Source organism: Oncorhynchus mykiss, chromosome 8 (genome assembly GCF_013265735.2).
Source record: "Oncorhynchus mykiss isolate Arlee chromosome 8, USDA_OmykA_1.1, whole genome shotgun sequence".
Lineage (NCBI taxonomy): Eukaryota > Metazoa > Chordata > Actinopteri > Salmoniformes > Salmonidae > Oncorhynchus > Oncorhynchus mykiss.
In genome coordinates, this window is record NC_048572.1 from 30,551,195 (window position 1) to 30,576,150 (window position 24,956).

The 24,956-nt window shown below is 41.8% G+C and overlaps 1 protein-coding gene across 1 annotated transcript in view; it reads right to left on the reverse strand.

The window, feature by feature from the left end:
• The window catches only part of LOC110529771 (alpha-(1,6)-fucosyltransferase), a 158,190-nt gene that overhangs the window by 21,906 nt on the left and 111,328 nt on the right, over nt 1–24,956 (reverse strand). Inside the window, exons 5-6 of the mRNA XM_036985273.1 lie at nt 9,031–9,145; nt 3,376–3,613 (exon numbers count right to left, since the gene is read on the reverse strand). Coding sequence (XP_036841168.1) covers nt 3,376–3,613; nt 9,031–9,145 — 353 coding nt within the window. The remainder of the gene's footprint in view (nt 1–3,375; nt 3,614–9,030; nt 9,146–24,956) is intronic.

Here is a 24,956-nt window from a genome sequence, read left to right on the forward strand (position 1 = left end):
AGCTGGGACCAAAATAACAAAGCCTACCATCAGTAACACACTACGCCGCTAGGGACTCAAATCCTGCAGTGCCAGTACATGTCCAGGCCCGTCTGAAGTTTGCTAGAGAGCATTTGGATGCATTTGGAAGAAGATTGGGAGAATGTCATATGGTCAGATGAAACCAAAATATAACTTTTTGGTAAAAACTCAACTCGTCGTGTTTGGAGGACAAAGAATGCTGAGTTGCATCCAAAGAACACCATACCTACTGTGAAGCATGGGGGTGGAAACATCATGCTTTGGGGCTGTTTTTCTGCAAAGGGACCAGGACGACTGATCCATGTAAAGGAAAGAATGAATGGGGCCATGTATCGAGAGATTTTGAGTGAAAACCTGGAGCAAGGGCATTGAAGATGAAACGTGGCTGGGTCTTTCAGCATGACAATGATCCCAAACACACCGCCCGGGCAACAAAGGAGTGGCTTCGTAAGAAGCATTTCAAGGTCCTGGAGTGGCCTAGCCAGTCTCCAGATCTCAACCCCATAGAAAATCTTTGGAGGGAGTTGAAAGTCCGTGTTGCCCAGCAACAGCCCCAAAACATCACTGCTCTAGAGGAGATCTGCATGGAGGAATGGGCCAAAATACCAGCAACAGTGTGTGAAAACATTGTGAAGACTTACAGAAAACATTTGACCTCTGTCATTGTCAACAAAGGGCATATAACAAAGTATTGAGATTAACTTTTGTTATTGACCAAATACTTATTTTCCACCATAATTTGCAAAGAAATTCCTTAAAAATCCTACAAAGTAATTTTCTGGAATTTTCTTTCTTTTTTTGTCTGTCATAGGTAAAGTGTACCTATGATTAACATTACAGGCCTCTCTCATCTTTTTAAGTGGGAGAACTTGCACAATTGGTGGCTGACTAAATACCTTTTTGCCCCACTGTAAGTGCTTCAGCTCCTATAAGGAATCCTGCTCAGATGAGCAATGAACCAGTGAAATGAACTCACCACACAATGAGAAAGCAGGACGAATCAATAAGGACCATTAGAGCATGCAAGATGCAAAAACCCAACAGGAAAATCAAGAGAAAGAGAAAACTATATCAGGAAAAGCAAGAGAAAAAGAAAGCCCAAGGGAGAGGAGGGGGAGACAGAGAACAAGGAAGCTGGAGAGGAAGTGTGAGAGAGAGGCAGAGAGGAAAAAATGTAGCGAGCATAAAGAGTGTTCAGAAAGTATGTTTCCACATTTGTTGTGTTACAAAGTTATCTACACAAAATACTCTGTAAAGTCAAAGTGGAAGACCAATTGTAAAAAAAAATATTCAACCCCCTTGAGACAATACAGTTTAAGTGGGAAGTTTACATACACCTTAGCCAAATACATTTAAACTCAGTTTTTCACAATTCCTGACAATTCATTCTAGTAAAAATTCTCTGTCTTAGGTCAGTTAGGATCAACACTATTTTAAGAATGTGAAATGTCAGAATAATAGTAGAGAAATATTTATTTCAGCTTTTATTTCTTTCATCACGTTCCCAGTGGGTCAGAGGTTTACATACACTCAATTAGTATTTGGTAGCATTGCCTTTAAATTGTTTAAAGTGTCGTTCGTTGTCTCTGATTGAGAATCATACTTAGGTAGCCTTTTTCCACCTGTGTTTTGTGGGTGAATATTTCCTGTTTAGTGTTTTTTTCATTCACCTTACTGTTCGTTTGTCGATTATTGTTTTTTTCAGTATTCAGTTATTTTATAAAAAATATAAACACTTACCACGCTGCGCTTTGGTCCTCACCTTCTTCCACCACAGACGATCGTTACAGTATGTAAACCTCTGACCCATTGGAATTGTGATATAGTGAATCATAAGTTAAATAATCTGTCTGTAAACAATTGCTGTAAAAATGACTTGTGTCATGCACAAAGTAGATGTCCTAACCAACTTGCCAAAACTATAGTTTGTTAACAAGACATTTGTGGAGTGGTTGAAAAACAAGTTTTAATGACTCCAACCTAAGTGTATGTAAACCTCCGACCTCAACTGTACATGTTAAAATCACTTTTGCCAGCTATTACAGCTCGGAATCTTGCTGGGTACATGTCTAAGAGCTTTCCACACCTGGATTGTGCAACATTTGCCCATTATTATTTTAAATAATTATTCAAGCTCTGTCAAATTGGTTGTTGATCATTGCTAGACAACCATTTTCAAGTCTTGCCATAGATTGTTGAACCGATTTAGGTCAAAACTGCAACTTGGCCACTCAGGAACATTCACTGTCTTCTTGCTAAGCAACTCCAGTGTAGATTTGCCCTTGTGTTTTAGGTTATTGTCCTGCTGAAAGGTGAACACATCTTCCAGTGTCTGGTGGAAAGCATACTGAACCAGATTTTCCTCTAGGATTTTGCCTGTGTTTAGCTCCATTCTGTTTATTTTTTATCCTGAAAAACTCCTCAATCCTTAACGACTACAAGCATAGACATAAGATGATGCAGCCACCACTATGCTTAAAAATATGCAGAGTGGTACTAAGTAATGTGCAGCGGTGGAAAAAGTGTCCAATTGTCATACTTGAGTAAAAAATAGACATACCTTAATAGATAATGACTCAAGTAAAAGTGAAAGTCATCCAGTAAAATACTACTTGAGTAAAAGTCTAAAAGTATTTGGTTTTAAATATACTTAAGTATCAAAAGTAAAAGTAAAAGTATGAATAATAGAAAATTCCTTATATTAAGCAAAGCAGATGCCACAATTTTCTTGTTTTTTAAAAATGTATGAATAGCCAGAGGCACACTTCAACACTCAGACATCATTTACAAACAAAGCATTTGTGTTTAGTGAGTCCGCCAGATCAGATGCAGCAGGGATGACCAGGGATGTTCTCTGTCCTGCTAAGCATTTAAAATGTAACGAGTACTTTTGTGTGTCAGGGAAAATGTATTGAATAAAAAGTACATTATTTTACTTAAGGAATGTAGAGAAGTAAAAGTAGTCAAAAATCTAAATAGTAACGAAGTACAGAGTAGTACCACTGGTAATGTGTTGTATTGCATTTTCCCCAAACATAACACTTTGTGTTCAGGACAAACTGTTAATTTTTTTCAGTGTTACTTTATTGCCTTGTTGCAAACAGGATGTGTCAATTATGTTAGTATTGCAGGCGTCACTGCAGTCCCTGGTTTGAATCCAGGCTGCATCACATCCGGCTGTGATTGGGAGTCCCATAGGGCGGCGCACAATTGGCCCAGCGTCTTCCGGGTTTGGCTGGGATAGGCTCGTCATTGTACCATAATGCAGATACCTCAATGGTTCAACCGTAGCTATAGAACCGGGCCAAACTATAAATACCTGGCTGCTCACCCGACAGCGCGCACCCTGCCTACCTGACCAGTGCCCTGTAGACACCCCAGTGCGGTCGGTACAGGAGTTGCTGACGGGGTGGAAGACGGTCTCCCAGCCACCCGTGGCGTAGCGCCAGTTGTGGGACTCCAGGATGAGGGTGCGCTGGGTGCCGTATGCGATCATGAAGCAGTAGACCACGTGGTGCAGCTGACAGCCATAGCCACAGCCCTTGTTGATGTTACACACCAGCTTACGTGCCTTGCTGCAGTCCTGGGGGTTCTGATGAGGGGGGAGGGAGAGGTAGAGAGAGGGAGGATGAGAGAGAGAGACAGATCGAGACGGAGCGGAGAGAGTGGGAGTGAAGAAAACGACAGAGGGGGATGGGGGAGAGAGACATATGGGTGTAAGAACATACATTTGACCACTTGACCTCTGGGGGGCCCAAAATGGCTTTCTGAGCATTGTTCTCTAATTTATGATAACACAATTTGCCTATATCTCTCGCTCTCTTTCACTCTCTTCCCCTCTCTGTCTCTCATGACAAAGAGATCTCCCGAAATATGAGCCAGAGAAAAAAAGCATTCTCTCAAAATGGCACCTGTAAATCACGACGTGAGACCATTCCACCGTGTTCAACTACACCTCATCAGACGAGCGGTGGCAAAATGATGCCATGCGGCGCTGCGTCGTGCCCCACAGTGACAGAAGAGGAAGCGAAATATCCCACTCCCTCATTATTTCTGTTTCAATGGAAATCAATAAACTAAGTAGACCAGACCCAGCTGCTATCGCATTGGTGTCTATGGGAGAGCCACCCCCTTAAGTAGACAGGAACTAAAAAATGTTTTCAATCCAATCAAATCAAATTTTATTGGTCACATACACATGGTTAGCAGATGCTATTGCGAGTGTAGCGAAATGCTTGTGCTTATAGTTGCGACAGGGCAGCAATATCTAGCAAGTAATCTAACAAGTCTACAACAACTACCCAATACACACAAATCTAAGGTAAAGGAAAGGAATAAGAATATATACATAGAAATATATGGATGAGCAATGACAGAGCATATGCAAGATGCAAAAGATGGTATAAAATACAGTATATACATATGAGATGAGTAATGCGAGATATGTAAACATTATTAAAGTGGTATTATTAAAGTGAAGAGTGATTCATTTGTTAAAGTGGCCAATGATTTCAAGTCTGTATGTAGGCAGCAGCCTCACTGTGTTAGTGATGGCTGTTTGACATCCTGTTTGAGTTTCTGAGATAGAAGCTATTTTCCAGTCTCTCGCCCACAGCTTTGATGCATCTGTGCTGACCTCGCCTTCTGGGTGGCAGCGAGGTGAACAGGCAGTGGCTCAGGTGGTTGTTGGCCTTGATGATCTTTTTGGCTTTCCTTTGATATCGGGTGCTGTAGGTATCCTGGAGGGCAGGTAGTTTTCCCCCAGTGATGTGTTGTACCGACCGCACCACCCTCTGGAGACCCCTGCGGTTATGGTTGGAGCAGTTGCAGTACCAGGCGGTGATGCAGCCGACAGGATGCTCTCAATTGTGCATCTGTAAAAGTTTGTGAGGGTTTTAGGTGACAAGCCAAATTTCTTCAGCCTCCTGAGGTTGAAGAGGCCCTATTGCACTTTCTTCACCACACTGTCTGTGTGGGTGGACCATTTCAGTTTGTCTGTGATGTGTAAGCTGAGGAACATAAAACTTTCCACCCAACGATGTGGTTAGGGGGGTACTCCCTCTGCTGTTTCCTGAAGTCCACGATCATCTCCTTTGTTTCGTTGACGTTGAGTGAGAGGTTGTTTTCCTGACATCACACTCTGAGCACCCTCACCTCCTCCCTATAGGCTGTCTCGTCGTTGTTGGTAATCAAGCCTACTGCTGTTGTGTAGTCTGCAAACCTCTGCAGACCCTGCCATATTCGTCTCGTGTCTGAGCCGTTGAATTGTGATTCCACTTTGTCTCTATCCTGACATTTTGCTTGTTTGATTGCCTTGCGGAGGGAATAACTACACTGTTTGTATTCGGCCATATTCCTAGTCAACTTACCATGATTAAATGCGGTGGTTCACGCTTTCAGTTTTGCGTGAATACCGCCATCTATCCACGGTTTCTGGTTAGGGTAGGTTTTAATAGTCACAGCGGGTACAACATCTCCTATGCACTTCTTTATAAACTCACTCACCGAATAAGTGTATAAATCTATATTATACTCTGAGGCTACCCGGAACATGCCCCAGTCCATGTGATCAATCAATCTTGAAGTGTGGATTCCGATTGGTCAGACCAGCGTTGAATAGTCCCTGTCACGATTACATCCTGTTTGAGTTTGGTGTCGTGGTCAGATTTGACCGAAGGAAGGTTGGGAGAGGAGGGCTTTGTATGCATTGCGGAAGTTAGAGTAGCAGTGATCCAGAGTAAATGGCCTGAGTGAACTTAATTTATCTACCATCTTTGGTTCCCCATCTTCTTCTCTTCACTCCGCACCAACTTGTGCCAACATCTTTCTAAATAGCAATTTACTCTGCATTGCGAGTGTTTTACTCATTAGGCTGTCACAGCTGAAACTGGTTGGCGGTGATCATGGCGGCAAGGCGTCTGGCAAGTGCTAACGTTATCACACCGCTTGTCTGTTTAAAAACTAGAGGAGAGCTAATGTTCCTTCATGTTCCAAATGTATTACCGCCGACGTTCAATAATAACCTGAACAACACAAGCAGATGTCAACGAAGCAACAAACAAGCCACTGGGAAGATTTCCTTTGAGGAATCTGTGTGTGTGTGTGTGTGTGTGTATTTGAGGTAAATATCGCTCCTCTTCTCCATATTGGCCCCATAGGTATCACACTTACAGTTGAATCGAGTACAGGCTTTACTGAATAAATAACAAAGACGTAATGTAATATGAGATTTAATTAAATTGTTTGGTGTGCGGCCTTGTCTCAGATGATGTGATGGCAGGTAGCCCTATGCGAGGCTTTTGGCATTGAAACACCTCCGCTGGGGTAAAGGAGTTCCAATGACGGGCCTTAAGGTTATTATAGCTGTTGGTTGTGGGGAGGAGGGTGGTTGTCGAAACTGTTGCTGAAAAATAGCAAGTGAGAGAACATGGGTAAGTGATAATTGCAGGAGTGAGCCCATAGGTTAAACAGCAAGTGTGAGGAATGTGCATTATTGTGCCATGCTTATATGCTATAAGGTAAATAGGCGAATGAGATTCCGCAGATGGCTAATAGGGAAGAGGAGAAGAGGCAAGACTGTGTTGATGATACACTACATGACCAAAAGTATGTGGACACCTGCTCATCAAACATCTCATTCCAAAATCATGGTCATTAATATGAAGTTGGTCCCCCCTTCGCTGCTATGACAGCCTCCACTCTTCTGGGACGGCTTTCCACTAGATGTTGGACCATTGCTGTGGGGACTTGCTTCCTTTCGGCCCCAAGAGCATTTGTGAGGTCGGGCACTGATGTTGGGCAAATGGGCCTGGCACACAGTCAGCGTACCAATTCATCCCAAAGGTGTCCAATGGGGTTGAGGTCAGGGTTTTGAACAGGCCAATCAAGTTCTTCCACAGCGATCTCGACAAACCATTTATATTTGGATATTGCTTTGTGTACGGGGGCATTGTCATGCTGAAACAGGAACGGGCCTTCCCCAAACTGTTGCCACAAAGTTGGATGCACAGAATCGTCTAGAATGCCATTGTATGCTGTAGAAGATGTCCCTTCACTGGAACTAAGGGGCCTGAACAATGAAAAACAGCCCCAGACCATTATTCTTCTTCCACCAAACTTTACAGCTGGCACTATGCATTGGGGTGTTCTCCTGGCATCCGCCAAACCAGATTCATCAGTTGGACTGCCAGATGGTGAAGCGTGATTCATCACTACAGAGAATGCATGTACACTGCTCCAGAATCCAATTGCTGCAAGCTTTACACCACTTCAGTCACCACTTGGCATTGCGCATGGTGATCTTAAGCCTGTGTCCAGCTGCTCGGCCATGGAAGCCCATTTCATGAAGCACCTGTTTGAACATTTCTTGTGCTGACGTTGCTTCCAGATGCAGTTTGGAACTCGGTAGTGAGTGTTGCGACCGAGAACAGATTTTTACACGTTATGCGCTTCAGCCCTTGGCGGTCCCGTTCTTGTTTGGCCTACCACTTTGTGGCTGAGCCGTTGTTGCTCCTAGACGTTTCCACTTCACAATAACAGCACTAATTTGAAGGGGTGTCCACATACTTTTGTATATATAGTGTACATGTGTACTCAATCCGACTATGCCAGTAGAAATGGAAATGAAGTGGATTATGTTATGCTTAATGGATGAATATAAACAAGCATCCAGACCAGCCTTCCTCATTGAACGTTTGTGTGCTCATTGAACGGTGTTGTTGTTGCGAGTCTCAACAACAACCACTTGAAAGGCAGTTTTACACCAGCGAGCCCATCTCTTTTGGAGTATGGCGTTAAATCAGAACGACAAACAACCATAAGCGCACAAACTCTGAACTACTTTGGTTGTTTAAAAATGACAGATTCATGCGATTCAGATGTGCTAGGAGACAAAGTTCAATGGTAATTATGGAGAGCGTGAAATACCAAGGCTGACCCTTACTGCTATAGGTTAAGTAGCCCTTCAAAAACTGCATTTTCTAGTTAAAATACAGTAGACTGAAAATGTGCATGTGAGTGCGTGAGAAAGAGAGAGAGAGAGAGAGGGTGACTCATTAAATATGACCTATAATCAGCTGGTTCAGAGCTGATGATGTGCTATGGAAGAACAAGTGAAAGTGGAAGGCTGAAAATGGAGGAGGTACTGTGTGTTTGTGTCTGTGACAAGGTGGTACTGTGTGACACTGAACAAAGGGACACCAAGTAAAGGCCACTGTGTTCTCATTGAAGAGTGCGCAGTGAGACAGACAGACAGACATACAGACAGGTTGATGGAGTCAGCCGGGCCAGGGCCGAAGGGCGCAGGGGCTGAGGTTGGTGGTGTGGGGGAAGGGTGGTGTGTGTGTGTGTGTGTGTGTGTGTGTGTGTGTGTGTGTGTGTGTGTGTGTGTGTGTGCAGGAGTGTGTATATGTGCTCATGCACATCCGTGTGTGTCTGTGTGTGTTTGTAGACCTGGGATTGATGTTACTGACAGAAGTGTAAGAGGTAGACGGGTCCCTGGCTCCCTAAGTGTGTGTGTGTGTTTGTGTGTCTGCCAGCCTGTGAGGACTGTGTGTGGTTGATGAATTAGTGATGGCGGCCACTGGAGCTGTGTGATCCCTCAGCAGTGGTGACAGCAGCTGTTAGCTATGGCGTCTCCTCCCAGCCACACTCACTCTGGCTCTCTTCATCAAACACCAAGGCTCATTAATGCTGCAGGGCCCAACGCCGCACAGCCCCACCCCAGGCCTGCTGCATGCAAACTGGGGAAGGGAGGAGGGCTGAGGGGAGACTCCTGGGTCACTGGGGGTGGAGGGTATATGAGGGGATAACAGAAAGTGGATAGTGTCGGAGGATGGTGGGTGTGTGTGTGTGTGACAGGATAGATGATATACAGGGATTAGACAGCAGTCAGACCCTTAGACACGATGTGTTTCATCTATGGTGATTCTGACAGGTTTGGCTTGTGTTAGGTAGAGAAGAGCAGGTGTGAGAAAGAGTGTTTGTGTGTGCGTGTGTGTGTGTGTGTACCTGTAGGTAGGTGATCCTGCTCTGCACCAGGTTAGACAGGTCCCTGGCCTCCTTCACTCTCCAGTCTCCCACTCCATCAGCCTGGCTGAGGTAGTACAGGTCTGTCATGATAGACCTGCACGCACACACACACGCGCGCACATGCACACACACACACACACACACACAAATGCACACATACCGAAAAAGAAACCCATAAGTCCAGTGTGCTACATAGCACAGAGACACATATACAGCAGTTTCCCATCTCTAAAAACCAGCATGGCTCAATTAATTTCAGTGACCCAAATCAGTCACATCCTCAGTGTGGGAAACCTCCTGAGCACAAGTACCCATGCACACTTACACACACACTTACACACACAGACACTTGTGCATGTACACACATGCACACGCGTCCTCTGGCAAGACATAATCATTACTCATGCTTCCATTTTTAATCTTAAACCACAACATGTGTGTTTGATATGAAGCCATGTCAAACTCCTTTACCCAGAACCCACCAGGGACATATCACAGTCTCCCTGTGAGATAACTACAACTCTCCGCTAGTCACTGAGTTAACATGCATTGTAAATAAAATAAAATATATACTAATCTAGTTGTTTCAACTAATCATTACTAAGTAACTGGTTACACGTGTTATCAAATAAAATAAAATATCGCCCAAACTTAGCTACAAATTGAGAAAACTTTGGCAAAAGTCCATTTCAAATGATGTGTTTGCTCAACTTGTCTCATATGTTCACTCAACTAAACATGATTATTTGGGCATCTTAACTAAAAAAGTCTGTGCAACTGGTTACACACAGTACTTTTAACATACATATTTGACGCATGTTGACATACATAATTACATTGTCCACAGTAATTATTATTCAACAGGTCCTCACCTAGGATTTGAATGTACAACATCTTGGTTCATGGCATTCCAATCTTCCTGCTATGGTACCATGCCTCTGCCAGTTATCAGTCACCTTGATTATTCTCTCAATATTGATTTGATTTGAGGTTTTTCCTGTTGTCTACTGTTGGTGGGGCATATTATTCTGTTTTATTGTTACTCCTTAATCACTATGATAAATACAATAGTTTTTCCTGAATTAAAAAATATATATATATATTTCACCTTTATTTAACCAAGTAAGCTAGTTGAGAACAAGTACTCATTTACAACTGCGACCTGGCCAAGATGAAGCAAAGCAGTGCGACACAAACAACAACACAGAGTTACTCATGGAATAAACAAGCGTACAGTCAATAACACAATAGAAAAAAAAAGACCGTCTGTATACAGTGTGTGCAAATGGGATGAGGAGGTAAGGCAATAAATAGGCCATAGTAGCGAAGTAATTACAATTTAGCAGATTAACGAGTGATAGATGAGCAGATGATGATGTGCAAGTAGTGATACTGGTGTGCAAAAGAGCAGAAAAGTTAATAAAAACAACATGGGGATGAGGTAGGTAGATTGGGTGGGCTATTTACAGATGGACTATGTACAGCTGCAGCGATCGGTTAGCTGCTCAGATAGCTGATGTTTAAAGTTAGAGAGGGAGATGTAAGACTACAGCTTCAAGGATTTTTGCAATTCGTTCCAGTCACTGGCAGCAAAGGAGGTACTGGCTTTGGGGATGACCAGTGCAATATAACTGCTGGAGTGCGTGCTACGGGTGGGTGTTGCTATGGTGACCAGTGGGCTGAGATAAGGCGGGGCTTTACCTAGCAAAGACTTATAGATGACCTGGAGCCAGTGGGTTTGGTGACGGATATGTAGTGAGGGCCAGCTAACGAGAGCAAACAGGTTGCAGTGGTGGGTAGTATATGGGGCTTTGGTGATAAAACGGATGGCACTGTGATAGACTACATCCAGTTTGCTGAGTGTTGGGGGCTATTTTGTAAATGACATCGCCGAAGTCAAGGATCGGTATGATTGTTAGTTTTACGAGGGTATGTTTAGCAGCATGAGTGAAGGATGCTTTGTTGCGAAATAGGAAGCCAATTCTGGATTTAATTTTGGATTGGAGATGCCTATGTGAGTTTGGAAGGAGAGTTTACAGTCTAACGAGACACCTAGATTTTTGTAGTTGTCCACATATTTTAAGTCAGAACCGTCCAGAGTAGTGATGCTAGTCAGGCGGGCGGGTGCGGGCAGCAATCGGTTGAAGAGCATGCACTTAGTTTTACTAGCATTTAAAAGCAGTTGGAGGCCACGGAAGGAGTGTTCTATGGCGTTGAAGCTCATTCGGAGGTTTGTTAGCACAGTGTCCAAGAAGGGCCAGATGTATACAGAATCTTCTACATTTGCACTCACTGTACACAGATTTTTCTATTATTTTGTGTTATTGACTGTATGTTTGTTTATGTGTAACTCTGTTGTTGTTTCTGTCACACTGCTTTGCTTTATCTTGGCAAGGTCGCAGTTGTAAATGAGAACTTGTTCTTAACTGGCCTACCTGGTTAAATAAAGGTGAAATAAAAAATATAAATAAAAAAGAGGTTGGTGATGGTGAATAACCTACTTACCAGTATTTCTTTATTAATGTCTAAGAAGGTTAAAGATTGACCATACTGCCACACTGAAAAAACAAGATGGTGGAGAAGAGGATGAAAGGCTTACCTTTAGAGCTACACATTGCAGGTTCAAACCAAACATGTACAGATTGTCGACATATGAAGTGTAAAAATATGGTTTGGTTTGTATGACTAAATGTTACGTTTATATTCCAATCTGGTTTCTTAAAAAAATGTGTGTGTGTGGGGGGGGGGGGGGGTCTAAGCTGACAACGCAATGAATAACATATTCATAAATGGCAAAAAAAAAGACAGTCAAAAAATAAATCATAAGGAATATGGTTTTGAAGTGTCTGTCCTACATCTAGGAGATAAAAGAAAGCTCAGGGGGAAAAAGTATAATATAGTACCAGTCAAAAGTTTGGACTCCTACTCATTCCAGGGTTTTTCTTTATTTTACTATTTTCTACATAGAAAGACATCAAAACTATGAAATATGGAATCATGTAGTAACCAAAAAAGTGTTAAAGAAATCTAAATATATTTCAGATTGAGATTATTCAATGTAGCCACCCTTTGCCATGATGACAGCTTTGCACACTCTTGGCATTCTCTCAACCAGCTTCATGAGGTAGTCACCTGGAATGCATTTCAATTAACAGGCGTGCCTTAAGTTAATTTGTAGAATTTCTTTCCTTCTGAATGCATTTGAGCCAATCAGTTGTGATGTGACAAGGTAAGGGTGGTATACAGAAGATAGCTCGATTTGTTAAGTCGATATTATTGCAAGAACAGCTCAAATAACCAAAGAGATATGACAGGTCAGTCAATCTGGAAAATTTCAAGAATTTTGAATGTTTCTTCAAGGGCAGTAGCAAAAACCATCAAGCGCAATGATGAAACTGGCTCTCATGAGGACCGCCACAGGAAAGGAAAACGAGATTTACCTCTGCTGCAGAGGATAAGTTCATTAGAGTTTACCAGCCTCAGAAATGTAAAGAACAGCTCAAATAAGCTGTCACACCCTGACCATAGAGAGCCCTTGGTTCTCTATGGTGTAGTAGGTCAGGGTGTGACTAGGGGGTGTTCTAGTATGTCTATTTCTATATTGGTGCTAATATGATTCCCAATTAGAATCAGCTGTTTATCGTTGCCTCTGATTGGGGATCATATTTAGGTAGCCATTTCCCCACCTGTGTTTTGTGGGATATTGTTTTGTGTTTGTGCATCACTACTTTCACATTTCGTTGTTGGTTTATTGTTTTTTGTTCAAAGTTTCGCCATAATAAAGATGTGGAACTATACTCACTCTGCGCCTTGGTCCACTCATTACGATGATCGTGACATAAGCAAAGAGAAAATACATAAACTTTTCAGAGGGGACTGTGTGAATCAGGCCTTCATGGTCAAATTTCAGCAAAGAAACCACTACTAAAGGATACCAATAAGAAGAAGAAACACGGGCAATGGACATTAGACCGGTGGAAATTTGTCCTTTGGTCTGGTGTCGTTGTGAGACGCTGTGTGGGTAAACGGATGATCTCCGCATGAGTATTTCCCACCGTGAAGCATGGAGGAGGAGGTGTTATGGTGTGGGGGTGCTTTGTTGGTGACACTGTCTGTGATTGATTTAGAATTCAAGGCGACCATCAGAGTCCCTGGGTTCGCGCCCAGGCTCTGTCGTAACTGGCCGCGACCGGGAGGTCCGTGGGGCGATGCACAATTGGCCTAGCGTCGCCCGGGATAGGGAGGGTTTGGTCGGTAGGGGTGTCCTTGTCTCATCGCGCACCAGCGACTCCTGTGGCGGGCTGGACGCAGTGTGCGCTAACCAAGGTGGCCAGGTGCACTGTGTTTCCTCCGACGCATTGGTGCGGCTGGCTTCCAGGTTGGATGCGCGCTGTGTTAAGAAGCAGTGCGGCTTGGTTGGGTTGTGTATCGGAGGACGCATGACTTTCAACCTTCGTCTCTCCCGAGCAAGTACGGGAGTTGTAGCGATGAGACAAGATAGTAGCTACTACAACAATTGGATACCACGAAATTGGGGAGAAAAAGGGGTAAAATTCAAAAATAAATAAATAATAATAATAATAATAAAACATTTAAAAAAATAATTCAAGGCGCACTGCAGTGATATGCCATCCCATCTGGTTTGGGCTTAGTGGGACTGTCATTTGTTTTTTCATCAGGATAATGACCCAACACACCTCCAGGATGTGTAAGGAATATTTTACCATGAAGGAGAGTGATGGAGTGCTGCATCAGACGACCTGGCCTCCACAAACCCCCAACCTCAACCCAATTGAGATGGTTTGTGATGAGTCGGATCACAGAATGAAGGAAAAGCAGCCAACAAGTGCTCAGCACGTGGGAACTCCTTCAACACGGTTGGAAAAGCAATCCAGGTGAAGCTGGTTGAGAGAATGCCAAGAGTGTGCAAAGCTGTCAAGGCAAAGGGTGGCTATTTGAAAAATCTCAAATATATATTATACTCAAATTGTCACGCCCTGGCCATAGAGAGGCTTTTTATTCTCTATTTTGGTTAGGCCAGTGTGTAACTAGGGTGGGCATTCTATGTCCTTTTTTCTATGTTTTGTATTTCTATGCCTTGGCCTGGTATGGTTCTGAATCAGGGACAGCTGTCTATCATTGTCTCTGATTGAGAACCATACTTAGGTACCCTTTTCCCCCACCTGTTTTGTGGGAAGTTAACTTTGTCTTTGTTCAGGGCACATAGCCCAAAGCTTCACGGTTTGGTTTGTTCTTCATTTGTCGGCGTAATTTTTAAATAAAGTTAAAATGTACGCTTACCATGCTGCACCTTGGTCCACTCCTTCAGCCAGCCGTGACACAAATAAAATAGATTCTGATTTGTTTAACACTTTTTTGGTTATTACATGATCCCATATGTGTTATTTCATAGTTTTGATGTCTTCGTTAGTATTCTACAATGTAGAAAATAGTAAAAATAAAGAAACTCTTGAATGAGTAGGTGTTCTAAAACTTTTGACCGGTAGCGTACGTCAACGTTCAAAGGCAAGCATTTCAAAATCTTTCCAACATCGTGGATGGTTCCTACGACAGTGGATACTTTATTAATGGTAAAAATGAATTCATGATTTTTAACTCTGTCGTGATTGTATGATTTGTCGAACATCGAATGGATATCTGTCAAGCTAGTAATCTGGTTGACTGGCAAGTGCCAGGCAGGGCTAACGTTAGCTATTTAGCTAGGCACCAGGTAAGTTAGCTGGCTAGAGCTAATATTAGCTAGCTAAAGTCAGCTGAAGCTCTTGTTTCGAAACACCCCTGTCTAAAAGAGGCATAATCTGAAACTGGTTGGAATCGATGGAAGAACAGCATCAAATTCAATATGGATAAATACAGAATCAAGACGAGGAGAGGAGGATGTCAGGTCTCCGTAAACACAGGAAAAAGAAGGAGAAGCAATCCAGAGAATGAACTACCGCACTCAAACATGAAGAGACCTAGGTAAGTGGGCTGAAGTGAACTTCCTGCCAAACCTCCACCTTGGAAAGGACTCAGGGAGTCGTAAATCGCTGAGACAGGTAATGGAAGTTCAGAAGACGAACGGAAGATCGATAGGAAGATGCAGAACACATTCGCCCTGCGGTGCCAGGGTAGAGTCACCGACACTCAAATTGTAAAGGAGTTCCTTGATCACTGGACTGCTCTGAGCATGGAGCCACAGGTAAAATTGCAATGCTGTATTAATATATTAGTTCTACTGAATTAAATTGTGATACAGTATTCCAAACCTGTGATAAATTCTAAATTATGTCTATTCCAAGTGTAGGTGTATGCAGAGTTCTAGCGAATTACAAACCAGAACCTGTCAAACATCTTCTATGCTGAGATTGACCGTCACACCCCTCGGTTAATGACCTTGTACAGACAGATGGCATCGAAGACTGGAAGGACTGCTGACACTTTGGTTGACATTCTGAGGTGTCATGATCTACAGGTAGACGGAGGACTCCACATTATACTGAATTCAGATCTTGGTCTAATGCAATTATCAACTACTTATTAAACCTTGAGGGGAGATGTCCCAGACACAGATTAAGCCTAGTCCTGGACTAAAATTATTTCTATGGAGATTCTCCATTGAGCTTGCTTTTTAGTCCAGGACTAGGCTTGATAAGAATTTAAAAAGGCACCTGATAGTTTGCCCTTTTGGGACTATTCCACTGGTTCCATTGTACCTTGTTCCTAATTAAACCGACCTCAGTGAAATATTTAAAATCTTTCTCTGGTACCAGGTTAGATTAGTAAGCCGATGTCATAAAATGTACATTCATGTATCCCTTTAGGAACACATGATGCCCACACAAGGTGTACAACAGTTCTCTGTGCTCTTCCTGTGTTGCTGCGCTAGTAAGCAAAACATGCTAGGTAGGTTTTCTGTCATTCCAGTAATTTTGTATTATTGTGCCCATTCCCAATCAACCCACTCCAGCTCCTGAGGTGATCTCAGATGATTAGATGGGTGAGTATGGTCAATCTAGCCAACCATAAGTCAGTGTAGATTTATTGCTATATAACATATCTGTCTAGTATTCTCATCTGGATTCAGACGAACCAGAGGTTGGTGACTCACCGGTAGCCCTGCTGACAATCGTTGTTGATAACACAGAAAATCCAGTCCACTACAATCCGGTCAAGATCTGTCGTCCTGGAGACTGAAGTTGTGGTGATTGACCTCCCCAGACTGCCGGATGCTTTCCTGGGTAATGTTTGGTCTGATTTATGCTCTACATCTCAGTTATCCGAAAGAACTGTCCAACACGTTCAAGTTCATTCAGAAAATCCTGCTTTAAATCACAACTATTGTTGACATTGTGGCATTTTTTTTAACGAAAGGAACCACAAAAGACACTTTCTCTTACCCCCTAATCATCATTACAGTAGCACCTCTACCAGGGTTGGGGTCAATTCCATTTCAATTCAGGAAGTAAACTGAAATTCCAGTTCTAATTTCATTTTATAGGAGGCAATGAGAAAAATTGGAATTGATAGTGAAATGTTAGCTTACTTCCTGAATTGAAAAGGAATTGACCCCAACCATGGTGGAAGTGCTACTGTAAAGTGTTCTCTTGAACAGTTAACCTTTGCAGTGTGTAGGCTAATAATTGTAGGTCATGGTGCTTCTTAGATCTGCCGTTTTCCTTAACTTATTATTTCCTTGCTCAAATGCGTTGAGATAATTAGCATGTTGTCTACCGTTATTAACATGGCACTTGAATATGTCTACAGCTGTTAGTTTTTTTTCAAGCATGTTGTCCACTGCTTGTAACACGCAGCACTTGAATAGGCCTAGCACTGCCAATTATTTTTTTCGGGCTTACATATGGAGCAATGTCTCAGTGGAGGTCAGGGTCGGGTCAATTCCATTTTAAATTCAGTCAATCCAGGTAGTGATCTGAAATTCAAATGTTTTCCTCAAAGGAGGCAATGAGGAAAATATTAGAATTTCAGTTTACTTACCAAATCGACTGATTTGAAAATGACTGACCAAAACCTGACCTCCACTGAGACATTCCCACATTGACCCCAATCTGTAATTGGGGTCAATTTAATAGTGGAACCTTGCACCATGTTCTCTAACATGTAAACCTTTTCCTGTAGTCTCTTTAAATGTACTCTGATTGTTATTGTTACTGCAGCAATAAATCCATATTATTCCTGGTTTAAAAGCATTCATTTGTACGTGTTTTTTTTTTAACATTGCAATTATTTTGTTTGAGTCAGTGCTGCTAAAGAAAACCTACGCAATCAGTTGCCAAAGTTTTTGATTAGATGCACAACTACCTTTTGATTGAAGTTCTAGTTTTTAATTTGCATATTAGTTGTTGCAACTTACAATAATTGATTACAGGTTAATGGCTAGGAAGTAAGCATTTCACAAAAATATTAAGTTCATACATGAAGTTTGTAGAACAACTACTTGAAAGTGGTGTTACATTTACTTAAACATGATGAGTTTAATTGATATATATTTTAAGTTACTGTAGATCATAGTAATAAAGTTCATTCTAATTACTTTAATTAAGCTATCTGTAATCAAAAATGTATATTAATTAACAGAAATTGAGTACTGTGTATTTTTTAAAACTAAAAGTCAGTTAAGAACAAATTCTTATTTTCAATGACAGTCTAGGAACAGTGGGTTAACTGACTTGTTCAGGGGCAGAATGACAGATTTTTACCTTGTCAGCTCAGGGATTCGATCTTGCAACATTTTGGTTACTAGTCCAACGCTCTAACCACTAGGCTACCTGCCGCCCCAATCAATAATTTTAAGTTTCATAATAACAACAAAAACTAAGCACAAATGCCACAAATGTATTGAGTTCTGCTAACTTATTCGGTTTTACAGTGTACTTGTACCGGCCGTTGGTGGAAGAAGGTGAGGACCAAAGTGCAGTGTGGTACGTGTTCGTCATGTTTATTCCAAACTGAACACTAAAATGCAAAACAGCAAAGAGACAACCGAAACAGCTCCGTCAGGTGCAATACACACTAAACAGAAATGAACTACCCACAAAAACCCAGTGGGAAAAAGCTACCAAAGTATGGTTCTCAAAAGTATGGTTCTCAATCAGAGACAACGAGACAGCTGCCTCTGATTGAGAACCACACCCGGCCAAACAACAAAGAAATCCAAAAACATAGAAAAAGGAACATAGAATGTCCACCCTAGTTACACCCTGGCCTAACCAAAATAGAGAATAAAAGCCTCTCTATGGCCAGGGCGTGACAGTACTTGGCCTTCATTGGTATTTAATTGTAGCTTATGTACCTATTTGTGAGAAGTGTAACATCATAATCATATTATTTTAGTCAAACTTTTTATGGTTATTTCTCACATTGATTGATCAGCCATGAACTAAAATGTTGCTATTGTCTACCCTTGAATCTTAAAATGAGGATAATGCTTTTAGGGCCTGATGCCTCTTAAACTTTAAGTGTTTTTCCCAAAGACTTGCCATTATTTTGCTACAATTACCTCCACGTATCATCATGAAAAGAACTGGAAGCAGTTTGATATTCAGAGTTTTTTACATTTCATTTTGTTTTCAATTCAATAGAGTTGAATTCATCCCTGATGTTGAATTAGCCTTTTCTTACTTCCACAAAGCATTCCAGGATGTATGCAACAAGCACGCCCCTTTCAAACAATACCGAATTAAGGGCAGACAACTCTGGTTCTCAGATGAACTAGCTGAAATCATAAGGAAACGGAATGGTGTGTGGGCTAAAGCAAGGAGGTCTGATTAGGTTGAAGATTGGATGGCTTTTAAACGCCTTTGGAATCAGGGTGTGACTACGACCCGAGAGTTGAAAGCAGACTGCTGGTAGGTGGTAACTGAGAACCTGTTTTAATCAGCATTTTCTTGATGCAGGTGGATTATTTGATAGGGTTAAAGGTCTAAATGAGTCCCCTGCGAAATGACCTGATACCCCCGTCCACTCCTTCTCCAGGTTCTCCTTCTCTGTCTCAGAGGTGCGTAGAGGGGCGAAAGCAATTGATGTCAAACAAATCCCCTGGCCCCGATGGTCTAGACCCCCGCCTATTATTATGTGCAGGCATAATTGCTCCCCCTTTAACATGCACATTTAACCTCACTATAAAATGTAATGAAATACCCAAGTTGTGGGAATCAGCATTTTACCTTCTTCTTTTGAAATGAGGTGACCACAGTCTACTGAATAACTATAAGCCCATATCTAAATAGTATGTTTTGGCAAAAGTATTGGAGTTCCTAGTCAATAAGCAGCTTAAGGCCTACTTCCAGGAAAACAATATTTTGGGTGGTATGCAATCAGGTTTCAGGACAAGCCACAACAGCACTGTTACAGTAATATTGAACGGTTTTGGATGATATTTACTGTGCTCTGGATAAGAAGTTGCATTGTGTATCAGATTTGTTCATAGATTTGTCAAAGGAATGGGACACTGTGGACCATACTGTATTGGTGCAGAGACTGAAGTGTATTGGGATTACTGGTCATGCTCTAGAGTGGTTTGTGAAATACCTGTCAAATAGAACCCATTGTGTTAAGGCAGATGGTTGTAAATCCGACATCATAGAGCTGCACTCAGGTGTGCCTCAAGGATCCATTTTAGGTCCCCTGTTGTTTATTATCTAGATCAACAACATTGGGAGACATGTTGAGACAGCTGACGTTTAATGCGAATGACACTGTCTCTATTCAAGTTGCAGCAGTTTGATTTTGGCTTTTGAAAGATCTAACATCAAAAATAATCTGTGCAAATTGAAGCTTGTTCTGAATTCCTCTTAAACAAAACACATCCTAATTTCCAATACTAAACACTCTGAAAACCATGTCATTACTACCTTGGAAGGGAATTCCATATAGCGAGTCAAGAAGTACAAATATCTGGGCGTTTGGGTGGATGAGAAGCAGAGCTTCACTACTCATCTTGAGAACCTGGTAAAGAAGATCAGGTTGAGAATAGGTTTTATTACTGGTATAAGGCTCAGCCAGAAAGAGCTGCTACGGTGTACATTCCTCTCTGTCTTGGACTACAGTGATGTCATTTATATGCAGACCTCAAGCACTACCATGAATGCACTTGATTCTGTGTTTCACGCAGCTCTTAGGTTTATTACCAACCAAAAGCTTTTGACACACCACTGTGATCTCGATAGTGCTGTTGGCTGGTCTTCATTGACTCTACAGTACATAGATCATAGTATACCAATCTTGAAGCCTAAGGCCATTTTGGGAAAACTGCCACTTTATCTCCGTTATTCTTTGATAAGGTCAGAACATATATATCAGTTATGGTCTCACTCCTACTTACTTTTAACGGTTCCTATAATCAGAACGGATCACGGCAAAAAGGCGCTTTAGCTACTCAGCTCCGTGGTCTTGGAATTCTCTCCAGGCCAGCTTGAAACGCCATGGTCTTGTTCCCTTGGAGGAGTTCAGTTGGTTGACTCAAATATTACTGAGGAATGTGATTGTCATTAGGATTTGATAGATTTTTTTTTTTTTTTTATCTATGACGCTTGTTTGTTTCTGTGACTGAAATGTATATGCTATAGAATGCTAAATGTGTCTGATCAGATATTAGCAAACTAATAGATGAGTTGCCACCTCCACTTATTTGCATCGCCAGAGATCAGATAACCAAATATACAGATGGAGATTCAGTGAAACACAATCACATTGATTGATTATCAGACAAGTCAAGGGCTTTTAGTCGGGATGTTGCCCCTATAGGCTAAAAAAAGCAAAATAATCAACTTGCTATACTAGGCTAGCGTAGGCTACATAGCTAGCTAACATGACAGCAAAGTTTTCTGATGACACTGTTACAAGAGCAAACTAAACAGAAAAATTCAAATCATGAACACTCACCTCAATTAGGCTAACATTTTGCCAGCCTAATAGTAACCAAATATTCAAACTGGGATTCGGACATTGGTTGATTTATCAAGACGAGTCCCAACACTTGTCTCAAAACAGCGCGTTAACGCAGTCGCAATCAGAACGGTGCCAACATTATAGTTGATAATACTTTAAAGCTATTGCTTTAAAATATTTAAAATGGTTGGATGACTTTGGGAGTTTCAGTAAGCAACAATTTGATATATGCCTTCAATTGCATTAGCCTACTTTATTCCAATATTTTTATCATTTAGTGATATTCATTCCCATAATTATTGATTGACCCATCCAGTCGTGGTTAAGAAAAGGTGCATGCGTAGTGGTGGGCTTTGCGAAGTGACATGCTTCGCAAATTTTAGAACTGCCACGAGGAGGGAAACAGCCTAGTAACAGGTGCTGCCTAGGAACCATCATTATGAAGCATCAAATGTCATGAACACACGCTGTTTACGCCGAATTTAGCTATGGCTAGTCTTATTTTTTAACGGTGCAACGTGTAAATTCTGATCCCAAAATCTTATGTAGATACGCCCAACTTTAAGAGCAACTTTTTAAATCCCAACTGGAGCAACCGGTCGCAAGTGAACGTAACGTTTGGATTTGCCCACAATGTTCCTACCAGACTATTCCCACAACCTTTAAAGAACAGATTAAATGTGTTCTAGGAGCATTCTTGCAACAACAAGTGAAAGTTTTTGCATCATAAAATAAACATTGTAGAATCATCTGCACAACTGGAAGCTTTGGTGTTTTGGGAACATACATTTAGTTTTTTTGCAACCTAAAATAAACATTGTAGAATCATCCACACAACTGGACAGTTTTTGTGTTTTGAGAAGAGATTTTTTCCCCCACAATGTGATGCTCCAACAAAATGTTTTCTGGGGAACGTTCTTGTAACATCAGTTGAATGGGCCAGGTGAAAAGGGTCCATATCGGGAATATATTTACATGACACATTTTTTTATACAGTGCAAATGCACCTGCACTGTGATAGTCTCAGAGGTCCGTTAAAAGCGCAGAGAGCATCATGAAGAACAAGGAACACACCAGGCAGGTCCGAGATACTGTTGTGAAGAAGTTTAAAGCCGGATTTGGATACAAAAAGATTTCCCAAGCTTTAAACATCCCAAGGAGCACTGTGCAAGCGATAATATTGAAATGGAAGGAGTATCAGACCACTGCAAATCTACCAAGACCTGGCCGTCCCTCTAAACTTTCAGCTCATACAAGGAGAAGACTGATCAGAGATGCAGCCAAGAGGCCCATGATCACTCTGGATGAACTGCAGAGATCTACAGCTGAGGTGGGAGACTCTGTCCATAGGACAACAATCAGTCGTATATTGCACAAATCTGGCCTTTATGGAAGAGTGGCAAGAAGAAAGCCATTTCTTAAAGATATCCATAAAAAGTGTCGTTTAAAGTTTGCCACAAGCCACCTGGGAGACACACCAAACATGTGGAAGAAGGTGCTCTGGTCAGATTAAACCAAAATTGAACTTTTTGGCAACAATGCAAAACGTTATGTTTGGCGTAAAAGCAACACAGCTGAACACACCATCCCCACTGTCAAACATGGTGGTGGCAGCATCATGGTTTGGGCCTGCTTTTCTTCAGCAGGGACAGGGAAGATGGTTAAAATTGATGGGAAGATGGATGGAGCCAAATACAGGACCATTCTGGAAGGAAACCTGATGGAGTCTGCAAAAGACCTGAGACTGGGACGGAGATTTGTCTTCCAACAAGACAATGATCCAAAACATAAAGCAAAATCTACAATGGAATGGTTCAAAAATAAACATATCCAGGTGTTAGAATGGCAAAGTTAAAGTCCAGACCTGAATCCAATCGAGAATCTGTGGAAAGAACTGAAAACTGCTGTTCACAAATGCTCTCCATCCAACCTCACTGAGCTCGAGCTGTTTTGCAAGGAGGAATGGGAAAAAATGTCAATCTCTCGATGTGCAAAACTGATAGAGACATACCCCAAGCGACTTACAGCTGTAATCGCAGCAAAAGGTGGCGCTACAAAGTATTAACTTAAGGGGGCTGAATAATTTTGCACGCCCAATTTTTCAGTTTTTGATTTGTTAAAAAAAGTTTGAAATATCCAATAAATGTCGTTCCACTTCATGATTGTGTCCCACTTGTTGTTGATTCTTCACAAAAAAATACAGTTTTATATCTTTATGTTTGAAGCCTGAAATGTGGCAAAAGGTCGCAAAGTTCAAGGGGGCCGAATACTTTCGCAAGGCACTGTAGATATACAGAAAATTTCCAATGCATATTTTGAGTTTGTAGATAAGTACCATAGTACAAATTCTGATTCCAAAAGTGTCTTTTAGACATAGACTCGGTATTTCAAACATTAGGAACACCCCCCCCCCCCCCCTTTTTTTTATTGCCCTCTATCAGTCTCAATTCGTCAATGCATTGACTCTACAAGGTGTTGAAAGCGTTCCACGGGGATGCTGGCCCATGTTGACTCCGATGATTTCCCATAGTTGTGTAAAGTTGGCTGGATGTCCTTTGAGTGGTGTGACCATACTTGATACACACAGGAAACTGTTAAGCAAAAAACAAATTAGCAGCTTTACAGTTCATGACACAAACCGGTGCTTCTAGCACCCATTACTATGCCCCATTCTAAGGTACTTAAATATTTTTTCTTGCCTATTCACCCTCTGAATGGTACACATACTCAATTGTCTCAAGACTTAAAAATCCTTCTTTAACCGGTCTCCTCCCCTTCATCTACACTGGTTGAAGTGGATTTAGCAAGTGACATCACTAAGGGATCATAGCTAACACCTGGATTCACCTGATCAGTCTGTCATGGAAAGAGCAGGTGTTCTTAATGTTTTGTATACTCAATGTATATGATATTGGGATTACTCCGAATTATCCAAATTATTTTAGGTGAATGTTTTTTGCATCCTAAAATAAAGAATCATTCACACAACTGGACAGTTTTGGTGTTTTGGGAACATATCTTTTGTGATGTCCCAACAATGTTCCCACCAGACTGTTCCCACAACCTAATGAAACATTCTGGGAACCTTTAAAGAACAGACGCAATGTGTTCTGGGAACATTCGTGGGGAATGTCAGGGGAATCTTTTTTGTACCCTAAAATAAATATCGTAGAATCATCCGCACACAACTGTTTTGGGAACATCTCTTTGTCCCCACAATGTGACGTCCACACAATGTTCTCACCAGACTGTTCTCACAACATTCTGGGAACCTTTAAAGAACAGATTAAAAAGTGCACTGTGTATAAATCGCTTCGCCATTTCCTGTGTAACTTGTTCCTAACCTTTTTTTTGTTATGATGCCCAAATAATAATTTCTAGTTGAATGAACATATGAGACAATTTGTAGAAACACATTTTAAGTTTTCTCATGTTGGAGCTATACTTGGGCCAACTAAACATTTTAAATTGAAGTAACACTTTGACCGAAGAGTTGAGTAAACAAAACAAAAAGACTGTGGAACCAGTTACTTAATAATATTCAGTTGAAAGATGTTTTTTTACAGTGTGGGAGAATAGACAGACAGACCCTGTGGGCTTTGGGAGACGAGAGGGGAGCTTCTTTTGTTGGTTGTATACATGCGCGTGTCTGTGTGTGTATGTATGTGTGTCTTTCTGTATGCATGCTCCGTCTCCTTTTCTGTGTGGCTTGTGGGGGCTTCCTCTGCCCGGCGCTTGCTGCAGATGCAGACTTTTGAAGCTGCAGGCTGGAGACAGGGGTTGACGGGCGGCTGAGCTGAGCAGCCCTGAGTACTGATTACTCGCTCCAATTGGTGGACAATTATTGCCCCATTTACAAGTAATAAATCAACAAGGAGGCAGAGAAAGGGAGGGAGGGAGGGAGGAGGGGAGAGAGGGCTGGGGGACACTGCAGTCTTACAGGGCCCATCAACTATGTGAACGTGTGTCTCATGTCTCAACCGCTCCCTGCTCTC